This window comes from Bos taurus, chromosome 23 (genome assembly GCF_002263795.3).
Source record: "Bos taurus isolate L1 Dominette 01449 registration number 42190680 breed Hereford chromosome 23, ARS-UCD2.0, whole genome shotgun sequence".
Lineage (NCBI taxonomy): Eukaryota > Metazoa > Chordata > Mammalia > Artiodactyla > Bovidae > Bos > Bos taurus.
Genome location: NC_037350.1, coordinates 33,334,363 through 33,346,503, shown reverse-complemented (window position 1 = coordinate 33,346,503; position 12,141 = coordinate 33,334,363). Strand labels below are relative to the sequence as shown.

At 43.7% G+C, this 12,141-nt stretch overlaps 1 protein-coding gene across 4 annotated transcripts in view; it reads right to left on the bottom strand.

Moving 5' to 3' along the window:
* The window catches only part of DCDC2 (doublecortin domain containing 2), a 150,891-nt gene extending 139,028 nt beyond the window's left edge, over nucleotides 1–11,863 (bottom strand). Inside the window, exons 1-4 of one of the 4 annotated variants that reach the window (XM_059880647.1) lie at nucleotides 11,692–11,863; nucleotides 11,213–11,301; nucleotides 10,656–11,045; nucleotides 4,914–4,968 (exon numbers count right to left, since the gene is read on the bottom strand). In XM_059880647.1, coding sequence (XP_059736630.1) covers nucleotides 4,914–4,968; nucleotides 10,656–10,948 — 348 coding nt within the window. In that variant the 5' untranslated portion in view covers nucleotides 10,949–11,045; nucleotides 11,213–11,301; nucleotides 11,692–11,863. Of the gene's footprint in view, nucleotides 1–4,913; nucleotides 4,969–10,655; nucleotides 11,046–11,212; nucleotides 11,574–11,691 lie in introns of those variants that run through there. The other 3 variants (XM_059880650.1, XM_059880649.1, XM_059880648.1) reach the window with 3 other exon arrangements.
* Between the last annotated feature and the right edge of the window lie 278 nt (nucleotides 11,864–12,141).

Below are 12,141 nucleotides of genomic sequence, written 5' to 3'. Positions count from 1 at the left end.
CCTGGCATTCTATGGTTCATGGGGTCACAAAGAGTTGGACATGACTGAGCGACTCAACTGAACTGAACTGAAGAGGTTATGTATGTCCTGTTAATCTTGCTTCCCTGCCCTCTGCCTACCATGCTGCACAGTATGGGAGTGTGATCACATGAAAGCTAAGTGGGTAAAGTAGAAAAACAAGAACGTCCTTCAGTTAAGGCAAAAGGCTAAAAGGACAATGTGGGCTGGTAAGGAAGAGGAAAGGTGTCCACATGCAGACCAGAGGCTCCCAGTGCAGGGGGTCGGAGGGCTCCGCAGACTGCTTGCTTCCCTGACAGAGGCAAGGGGGAAGCTGGAACATGGAAGCACAGAATGAAATCTAAAACCAGGCAGAGAGTGGAGGTGAAAGGAAGCAAAGAGAGGACTGAGAGGACATAAATAAAGAGATGAACACCAAGGTCAGAAGATGAGAACAGTCTTCATTAAAACCACTGATACAGGGAAAGTAGGAAGAAAGATGAAAATACAGATCAACACAATGACAGGGGAATAGAGGCAGGAGTCCAAGGAGAGCCTAGAAGATCTCTTGAGTTGGCTGTTAGTAAAAGCAAGAGCTGTGTGTAGAGAGGAAAGGAAAGGACTATTGCTGTTGCTGCTAAGTCGCTTCTGTCGTGTCCGACTCCGTGCGACCCCATAGACGGCAGCCCACCAGGCTCCCCCGTCCCTGGGATTCTCCAGGCAAGAACATTGGAGTGGGTTGCCGTTTCCTTCTCCAATGCAGGAAAGTGAAAAGTGAAAGTGAAGCCGCTCAGTCATGTCTGACTCTTCGTGATCCCACGGACTGCAGCTTACCGGGCTCCTCCATCCATGGGATTTTCCAGGCAAGAGTACTGGAGTGGGGTGCCGTCGCCTTCTCCAAAGAAAAGGGCATTGGCTCAAAACCCACAGCACTGCCCAACTTTGGAGCAGGTGCAAACCACCAGCCACCTTTTGGTTTTTTCTTTTTCCCATCTCCTTTTCTTCTCCATCTATCCTCCTGCTTTCTCTCCTTCCCTCCTGCTACAAAAAGTGTTGGCCAAATAAGACCACATACTTCTTTCAGGTTAGTGGAATGGATGCATTCAAGTTCTGCCTTTTTCTGTCTCAGTAACATGGGTATAGAGAAGGACTAGATGTCCTTCTAGTGTCTTTTCAACAATGAGCCTCATGGAATAGAAAAGTAATGGCAGAAACCACAACAGACCCTAGGACGTCAAGGTGGCATGCCTCATTTCGTGACTTGCAGTCAGCAAGTGGATACCATCGTGTCTAAATTATTGACCATCTAACGAACAACCAAATCATATTATGGACTCTGGTGTTCTGGGAAGAGGGGAGGAATGCTACTGACTCCGAGCACCCATTGGCTGGGTTTCCTTCCACGTGTGAAAATCTAGCCACCACAGCTGGGACCCAGGGCCACACATTCTACAAAACTGTGAAGGTCCTTCTACTATAACATGTTGTTGTTGTTCTTATAGTTGTTGTTTAGTCACCAAGTTGAGTCTGACTCTTTTGCAACCTCATAGACTGTAGCCCACTGGGCTCCTCCTTCCATGGGATTCTCCAGGCAAGAATACTGGAGTGGGTTGCCATTTCCTCCTCCAAGGGATCTTCCTGACCCAGGGATCGAACCTGGGTCTCCTGTATCAGCAGGTTGATTCTTTACCAATGAACCACCTGGAAAGCCCAATTATAACATGCACTGAGAAGAATTAGAATTAATACATTTTAAGCAGTTAGAAAAATGGAATCATTTACCTTAATGCGGTGACTTTTATCATGCAGCCTCAACACCAAAAACTTAAAACAATATGAAATATGTCAGATTTGAGGGAAATGCCCCCAATTTCGATGAGTAAATAGTTTTACTCACTCTTCATATTTAAACATCTTTGAATAAACATTGTTTGTGCTACTACTGCACTGAAATTTCTTCCCTGAAACAACTCTAAACTCTCCAATTCCATGTATTCATGTTCCCATTTCTAAGTTGTCTCTGAGTCCCTCTCTGTGATTGAAAATGTGTTAACTTACTCCAAAGAATGGTGGTTATCAACAGTTTTTTACTAGGTGTGCTTTTTTTTCCAGTAGACACAAATGTTGAAAGGAAATCACCACCTTAGATGGAGAAAATAGAATCTATATTTGTGAAAGGCCAGATTCTGTCAAGTTCGTTCTCAGACTTTGAACATAGATCATCCCCTAACTCACAAACTTGTTGAACTCTATAAGTTTGATGGTAAATCACCTGTAGAAAAAAAGGGAGGTGTTTATGCTCAGTAAGAACTTCACAGACAAAAGTGAGGTTCTCAGTGCAGCCCACGAAAGCTTTTCTGACCTATGCTCCACCTAAAACAGCAGCAATAAGGCTATAGAACCAACAGTGAAAGTGAGATCTCTATTGGGAAAGGCATTCAGCTTCCCCATTTTGGATGCCAAGAACCCAAAACTCTCCCTTTCTGACAATGAAAGCAGGGGTTCCTTTGCTCAAAGCAGGCTTGGAGTGTGGTCGTGGTGTGGACATTGGGGAGGAGGGTCTCTGTGAAGACCAAGACTGGAAATGCATAGAACTTCCCTGGTGATCCAGTGCTTAAGACTCCAAGCTTCCACTGCAGGGTCATGGGTTTGATCCTTTGTGGGAAACTAAGATCTGGCTTACCAAGCAAAGGTGAGGCAAAAAAAAAGAGTAGAAATGCACAGTGAGGGAAGTGAAAACACTGTTCAGACTGGGAAAAAAGATTGTTCAGATCGCTCAGTCATGTCCAGCTCTTTGCGACCCCATGGAATTCTCCAGGCCAGACTGCTGGAATGGATAGCCTTTCCCATCTCCAGGGGATCTTCCGAACCCAGGGATAAAACCCAGGTCTCTCACATTGCAGGCAGATTCTTTATCAGCTGAGCCACAAGGGAAGCAAGATTGGTGGGGGGGTTGGGGGAGAGCGGGCCAGGGAGGACAAAAGAGAAAGGGGGACTTGGGTAGGTAAAGGAAAGTGCTGAAGGTCACAAACAGTTTCTTACCTCTTCCTCCCATCTCCTTTGCATCCTCAAAATGTCTCTTTTTTGGCTCCCCTTTGCAAGACTGTGTGGGGAAGGATGGAGATGTGAAAGGCTCCAGCATATCCCACAAAGTTAGAGGAAATAAGAAGGCGCAGGTATCACCAGTAAGAAGTAAAGTGGGAGAGATGCGGTGTTCCAGAACAGAGAGAGATGCTAACATCTAGTTGGAGATGAGAGGTGGGTTTGTCACATGTAACATGTGTATTCATAAATCAAAACCTTGTCTGTGTAGCCTGGGCACCGGCCCAAAGAGAAATCAATAGTTACTGCTCCAAAGTGGAAGAACAATTAGCAAATAATTAATTAACTATAGAGTCCTTGTGAATGCTTCTTCTGTTAAGGTTAATATTTTTTTAAGTATATTCCCCAATTTTTTTGCACACCTCTTGAAATTTTCCAGGCATAATGTCTTCATCAAAGGCACTAGAATCCAGAATAAATATACATTCCTACTTTTTTTAGGAACTCACACATTTTAAATTCTATTGCAGAAAGTCGGCTTTAGTCACCAACCTCAAGCAAGGTGACTTACTTCAACCAGTCGTGTGGCCTTCAAACAAAATTATATCCGGAACTAATTTCCTAATGTCTTTTTTTACTACTTGCTACAGATTCTAACCATCAGTCATTCTCTCCCTGTAACATAAGTACTGCCTGAAATTTTTCTATTTTTGTCTATTTTAAGCTATAAATCTTATCACGTTCATGTTCAACTTTTCACATATTGTGTCAGCTTCTCACACATTGGATTAACTTATTTCACACGTTGAAAATCAAAAGTACAAATAATATTAATTATTTAAACAATGTCTGGGATTACCACCTCGTCTCGCAAATTATTTAAATAATGAATTTAACCTCACATTATTAAAAATACTGCACAATTAAAATATTTTCCTATGTGTTTTTTTTCTAGAGAGACCTATATGATCCTGTTGGCATAAACACAGTATAAGAGGAAATGGAGAGAGCTGAGGATATTCCCGGGGGCGCCACACTACGAAAGAAGAAGAACTCCTTTCACTGTTGGCCATTTCTTCACTGGCGGAACACACCAGGAGCAATCGACAATGTGGGGGTCAAAATGGGAGAAGGGAAGTCTGGTCTGGTGAACAGAGTCCAAGTCTGGGTTTAACTATCTTTTTCCTTCTCACTGGGACAGTTAAAGCTGTTGCCTTAACTTTGCTTTTAATCTATTTTTTCATCCATGAGCTAAGAATACGTCCAGTAGAATACCCACCAGGGATGATTCCACTAGGGGTCCCAGATGCTACGTGGAATATAGTGTTAGGAACATCTATTTGTCAAGGCTCATTGCCAGTCTTCATGCCAGTTTTTGGTGACCACCGCTCAAGTGAACTTGAATGCCAGTTAAAATGGAGGTGTTTTCCTGATATTACAGGAAGTCTTAACACGCTCCCCTGAAAGCTTCCGGGTCAGTCAGGGTGATCCTGGTCATTTCAGACACTGAGCTGTCGGGAGTCGTTTAGCATGAGGGTGGGGGGTGTAGTTTTGGCAAAGACTGGTATCACGGTTACTAAGAGTCTCTTCCCACTTGACAGGGAAAATTCCTACAAATTCCAACCAGAGAATATACAGCTAGAAAATGGGAGAATAAGAGCACGTTGTATCTTGTCCTATATGCCTGAGGACGACTACTCGGCCTGTTTGTTTCCACTAATGGTCCAAAGGAAGAGTTATCTTTGCCTTAAAACATGTAACGTCCTATTCATATACATTAGACAGTTCATCTCTTACGATCAGGATGCCATCCAAATCTCTAAGACAGCAGCATCAGAAACAGAAAGCGGTGCTGTTACTATTATTTGCATTACCTCTGTCCTCACAGCTTCCATTGGTCTTTTCTTGATTTCTCCTATGTCCAAGTAACTGGGGGGAATAAAAAGAATAAGGGTTCTTTTTATTACTTTTGAATCAGCTGTGTAAATTTCTTTTTTTAATTATTAAAAAGTAAAGCAAGCCATAGGACATGCTTAAGCCAAAAGCAAAAAAGTCAATAGCTACTAATCTAAAGCCATGAGAGTCACAGGAATGGCTTTCAGAGCTGACACATGTCTACTCTAAACCTGAATGAAATTGAAGCCTTAGAGATACATAGTTCTATCGTGGAACATTGTCCCCCACAATGGCTAGCTACTTACTGCATATACATTATTTCTCATTTTTATATCCATTTCGATACAAAGAGCAGTTTGTGTATAAAGCTCCTTAATGGTTCTATGAATCACAGACTTTAGGCCAAAGAGAGTCGTACAGATGCCATGCATTAGAGTAACAACTGTGAAAGGCTGAGAAAGCTTTTTCCCTAGGAGAGCACTTTAATGATCCAGAAATGCTCAGCCATGTGGGATGGTTTAGGCTCTGGTTCAGCTAAGAGACAGATGAGTGAACTAGTTAACCTCTGGAGACCCCTATTATTCCATAACTACTTGCTATATACATTAACTACTGATCATTCTTTAGCTATAGCGTAAGCACAACCTAAAAGCTTTATACCTTTGTCAATTTCCAAGCTATATATCCATCACTGTGATCTGGTCCCATTGTGCTTCATACACAGAAGGTGATAAATAAATGTTTTAATATTAAAAATAAATATAAATCTAGCATTTAATTTACAACCATAGAAAGATACACTCTCTACCTCAACTACCAGAATTGCTGAGATGCCCCCAAAAAAGCTTATATCAGAATTAATTTTGGCTACATCTTATTTTGTTGTTTTTTGGATAGAATGCTTCAGTCAATCATGCCTCTAGAAATCATCATCTATTTCCCTTAAATAAACTGTTATTACTTGCATAAAACAGTGCAAATTCTCCCTCTGTTTAGCAGATAATGGGTCTTTTGGAAATCTTCAGGGACTGGTTTCTGACAAAATAACAACACATTCTAACTGTCATGTGCAGGAAAGTCATCTCAGATCCACCAGATTAATGCAGTAGGATCAACTTCTCAAAATGCATAAGGAAAACTTTGGGGAAAGTAATAATCTCTAGATGTCTCTTCTATAAAATAAACAGTTTGATAGCTACCTGAAGTTTAATCATGGTTTCAAAAATTTTAGAAGAAATATGAGTAAAAGATATTCAAGAAGAAAGTTGATCACTTTCATTTGAAAAATATTTTCCAGCATTTCTATCTCCCCCAGCATCATTCAGGGTCTTCCTGACATGAATTACCCTCAATATGTTTGGATTTTCCTTTGTTCTGCCAGTTTCCTAATTTGTTATATAAACTGAAAACTGCTAGTTGTATATTCAGCAAATATATTCAGCATTTAAATCTTCTTGGCTCCTATCATTATAACCATAGATACTACCACTTTAACACAAATAAATAAATTATTCATCTGTCAGCATGGAAAACAAACCATGGCCACTGTTATAACACACTCGGGGTTTTTGTGTGTGAGTGAAAAGCAAAAACAGCCGTGTAAATCTCTTATTATATATGTGTGTGTGTGTGTGTGTAAAGAACGATTTGAAGTGCACTTTCTATTTGATTTGGAACTATACTTGTTTTTATCTTTTGAGTTGGTAATGCTAAATAAACAAAAGAGAATATGAATTATTATTAAAGTGAGCCTGGAATTTTGAGCTGTTAATAGATTCTGAAGCAGGTTTCCATCCTCATGAAATTGCTTCATATGAAAGTTTTAACTTTAAAAATTAATGAAGTATATGATGAAAGAGACTGGACACCGAGATGCTTTGCATTCACAGAACACTTTGGTGCTTACAAAACACCTTCACATCCACAGCACTTACTTTCTACAATAACCCTGTGAGGTAGGAATGGTTATGTTCCTTTTCTGTGTTAGGAAACTGATAATTCACAAGGATTCTCAACTGAACTGCACAACGAGACTGAGCTAATAAACGGCTCAATCTCAAGTCTCCTGATTCTCAGTTTTAAGTTCTAAGTTTCTTTGAAGCATAGTTTCATTTAGCGCTTTTCTAAGAAAGTTAGACAAAGCATACTAAAGGAGGTTTCAGAGAAGGGAAATTAAAGCCAAATACATCCCTCACCTCCCGTAAAAAGAATATCTGCATAACAAAAAGCGGAATACTTAGAACTCAACCTAAACAAATACATAAGGAAGTATATTACACAAATTTAGTGATATTTAGGGAAATAGTTCTATACAGTTAAAACCAGAATTCACAAGCACAGATTTTATGGTAAAGATTTTTTGGCCATCCTGAGGCCCAAGGTGAATTTTAATTAAAATACATTAAAAACTATGGGGGGTTAACTACAGAGTTATCATACAATCCAGCAATTCCACTCCTAGGTATATACCCAAGAGAAATGAAAACTTGCTGGGAGCCGGCATATTGCATATTGAGTGCATACTGCATATTGAGTGCAGCACTTTCCACAGCATCATCTTTCAGGATCTGGAATAGCTCAACTGGAATTCTATCACTGCCGGTAGCCAGCGTGAGGAACTCCGCCCATGACAAAGGTCATGAGGAAGGAGGCTCGGCATACGCAAAGTCGGGATCGAGCTTCAGGAGTCCCCCTGGAAATTCTCGAGCATATACCCCCAAAACCAGAGTCTGCCTACTTTCTGCTTTGTGCTTTCACCTACACCTCTGACTTTACGGGGGGCTGTCCCCCACTACCTCTCTGAAAAAAGAGTTAGCTTACAGCTCCAGTTAATAATTCCTGGGTGTGACAGTGTTTAACCTACAAACTCCTTTGGAAATCCTCTAGCCTGCCTGAATAGGTTTTTCCGGCCACATGTGATTGTTCAGAGCCTCCCAACTGTGAGAGGCAGGAGATGTTCTAAACTGTCTAAATACAGATTCCTTTGAGCAGTTAAAAGATTGATTAGAAATTGTATTGGTGAAGGAATTTTCACTTGTTGGGCCAATGTTTGCTGCTAAGTCTCCATATCCCTTACCTGCTGTGTCCCTGGCAGTGTATTGATTAATATAATTGGTGTAAGTAGTAGCTTTAATGTTTGTAACCTGGGACCCTTGAGTTAATTCTTTTTCTTGTTATAGCCCACCACACCTTTGCTCTGTAGGAATGCAACTTTATCTAATGCTTTTGGAGGGTGGCTCCTGACCAATCACCTTTAGAGAAAAATAAGTTTTCTGAAGAAAAGGTCTTAAAATGTTAACAGGCCTCCGGGCCAGAAGATGATGCAAATCACCTAAGCTTTTGCATATGATAAGTTTGCAGGAAGAAAGCCTGGTTTGCTGCAAGACTCTACCCCTTCCCCCATTATCCTCTATGCATAACTTAAGGTATAAAAACTACTTTGAAAAATAAAGTGCGGGCCTTGTTCACCGAAACTTGGTCTCCCCATGTTGTTCTTTCTCTTACCTTCTGGCTGAATTATTCAGCCTCTTTTCTCCACTGAATTTCCTCACTGAGCTATCCTTATTTCAGCCTCTTTTCTTCACTGAATTTTACTGAGCTATCCTCATTCTATTACTCTTTATATCCTTAATTAACATTTAATTAAGCAATTGTCTCCTGATCTTCGCCTACGCCGTCTCTCCTTCGAATACCCTGGATCAGCCGGGGCTGGTCCCCGGCAAAAACTTATGCATAATTGTTCATAGCAGGGTTATTCATAATAGCCAAAAGTGAAACAACCAAATATCCATCAACGGATTAAAGGATAACAAAATGTGCTATAGCTATATTACAGAATATTATTCAGTCATGAAAGAAGGAAGTGAAGGGAGACAGAAACACACAAAGTCACATATGACTACTTTTACAGGCAGACCTTGTGTCATTGCACTTAACCAATATTGTGGTTTTCTACAAATTGAATCAGGTTTGTGGCCACCCTGAATACAGAAAGCCTATCAGTGCCGTTTTTCCAACAGCATTTGCTCAATTCAGGTCTCTGTGTCACATTCTGGTCATTTTCACAATATTACACACTTCTTATATTAGTGTATTTGTTATGGTGATCTGTGGTTAGCGATCTTTGATGTTACTATTATGACCTGCTAAAAGCTCAGATAATGGTTAGCATTTTTTAGCAATAAAATATTTTTTAAATGAGGCATGTACTTTTTTTAGACGTAATGCACACATAACAGACTGCAGTATAGTTTAAACACAACTTTTATATATACTCGTAAACCAAAAAACTCCTGTGACTGCTGCTGCTGCTGCTGCTGCTAAGTCACTTCAGACGTGTCTGACTCCGTGCGACCCCATAGACGGCAGCCTACCAGGCTCCGCCATCCCTGGGATTCTCCAGGCAAGAACACTGGAGTGGGTTCCCATTTCCTTCTCCTGTGACTGGCTGTATTGCAATACTGACTTTACTGCAGTGGTCTGAAATAGAACATGCAATATCTCCAAGGTTTGTCTGTATATAAAATATCCAGGATAGATAAATCCATAGAGACAGAAAAACTAATAACTACTGGTCAGTGGTTACCAGAGGAAGGGGAGATGGGGAAATTGGGAAGGTACAGGATTTCTTCTGGGAGTGATGGAAATGTTCTAACATTAGTTTGTGGTGATGGTTGCAAAACTCTATGAATATACTAAAACCACCGTGGTTTATGTTATGTGAAATCTACCTCAGTACAACTGTAAAAAAAAAAAAAAAACACCATGGAATATTAAATTCTACATGTCCCACAGTACCCACCCCCACGAGGAATAATTTTTCTCAACCCCCATATAATTTTACTTTTCTAACTGCACTCACCCCTTTGTACTTTGCATTAAAATTACTGGTGTGCACATAGCCTATCTCCTGTTAGATTGTGACCTCCCAAAGAACAAGTTGTGTCTTATCTCTGTTCCCTTCACAGACCAAAGGCACAGTTTGCCAATGCACTGAACACCCACAGTAAGTGAGCTCCCAGCCAGGAACTGGGGACAAGCATCACTAACGACCCCTGTCCTTCAAGATTTAACCATCAAGCATCCGGTGACCGGCTTGCAGACAAATACAGTAAGCCAGTAAACTTTTCCAAGCATCGAGGCAATCCCCTTAATGTACAGGTGGTGGGAGGAGGGGCCGCACAAAGTGGGGCGTGGTCAGTTCTACTCGGAATGGAAGTCTAAAGAATTTCAACAGTGAGGAGAACGTGCAGAGAGCACTTTCTCCACTGGTGACATTTCAGTATCCAGTTTTTCCGAGTCATTTTTAAGAACATTATTTCGACTAAATTGATAGATTTCCACACTGTAAATCAACTATACTCCAATCAAAATTAAAAATAAAATGATAGGTCCCAAGAAAAAAGTGGAAAGAGAAAAAGAACATGAAATGCGAAATATCTAACATGACGTATGTGCTACTCTTTCCAAATAGCTAGTCATTCAATACTTTTTTTTTTAAAGATTCTCATCCATCATCACACCTTTAAAGTCTGTTCCTACTGCTCCCTAAGTGAGCTTTCTTCTCCAACCACGGTTTCAACCTCTAATGCAACCGCAGAGGGAGCTTTGAGGGCCATCAACTCGCACAGCCACAGCCCCTGAGCCCACCGAGGTGGGGGTTACTCCTCTCCACCTTAGCAACCCCTGAAACGATGGGCGGTGGGGACAGACGGACTCACTTGAGTTTCTTGAAGGATTCCTGGCCCCCGGCCACGTAGTTGCCCCCGCTCTGGATCTGGTCTAGCCTCCAGATGCGGTGCCCGGTCCGCGGGGTGTAGATGTTCCGAACCGCTCCGAAGGGCGCCTGGACGCCGCCCGTCACCTCCTTGAGGAAGACGTCAAAGCTGGACACCTTCTTCTCGTGGAAGACGACACGGCGGCCCGTGAAGAAGGGGTCCCCGTTGCGGTACACCAGCACGCTCTTCACGACCGGCTGCGACAGGTGCCCGGACCTGGCACTGGTGCGACTCATCTTCCCCTCGGGACTCCCGCGCGGCTCGCTTCTCCGGGGGGAGGCACCGCGGCTGCCCCAGCGGCCTCACAGCACACGCGCGGCGCGGGGTCGCGTCCTGAAACGACCGCGAAACAGACAAGCCCGCGCGGGTCACCGCAAAGCAACCGCGCGCGCCCGGCGTCCACCCGGCGGAGACCCTGCCGGGGCAGGACTCACCCGGCACGTTCAAGTAGTTCACCCGAGTCTGCACCACCAATCAGCGCTCGCCGTGCGCGCACTCACCTGTTTCTCTCGCTACCGGCGGAATCAAGGTGTAACCACCTCTGCACCGGAGCTGCGCCAGGGGCGGGAAACAGGCAGACTGCGTGCGCCTGGGTGGGAGAGAGGTGGGAACACATACACATGCACGAACTATATAATCGTAAATATGCTGAAACTTCTTTCCTGGCTCCCACTTCTCAATCTCCTGTTTGTTCCCGAAATCAAGTAATTAGGGTTTGCGCTGAAACTGCCCAGCTTTTTCCTCGCTGGGAGATATATGCCTAAAGTGCACTGAGATAGAGGAGAGTCGAGCGTCCGAGACCCCTCGCCCCTGCCTCATCCGCAGCCAAGACCTGCGCCGCCCCCAGCGAAGCTCCCGTGGGCATCCTTTGAACACAGCGAACAGGAGCGCGCAATCAAGTCCCAAGGTGAAGGCGTGGGGGCGGGGGGGGGGGTGGTGGAGGTGGTCCCCGGAAGGCGCCCGCGGCCGGGGTACCTACCGACACAGGAGGGCGGGGTGGGGGTGGGGCACGGCGCTGCGGCTCGGCTGGCACCGCGGTGAACTCGCCGGGGGCCGCGCGTCGCTCCTGCTGTTCCTCCCGCAGCCGTTGTCTCTGCGGGCCTCCCTCATCCCAGGGGGAACGGAGTTGTTATTTCCCGCCGTTTCCATAGTAACTGCAGCCCCGCGCAGGGAGCGGAGTCGGCGAAGTAGGCCTGGCGCGCTCGCGGATCCCTTGGGCTTTGCCCTCGGCGTCCGGCAGCGACTGGAGAAAGTGAGTCTTTTAGAGGCAAGAAGGGGAAGTATCAAGCAGTCACTCTATAAACGGACGCCTGCTGGGTGCCTGCGCTGTGCTAGAAGTTGAGGGATACAGCGGTGTAGAGAAAAACCTAGCATTTTTGAGTCCCTACCATGTGTGTGTGTAGTTCTATAGCAAGAAAAGGAGCCTACT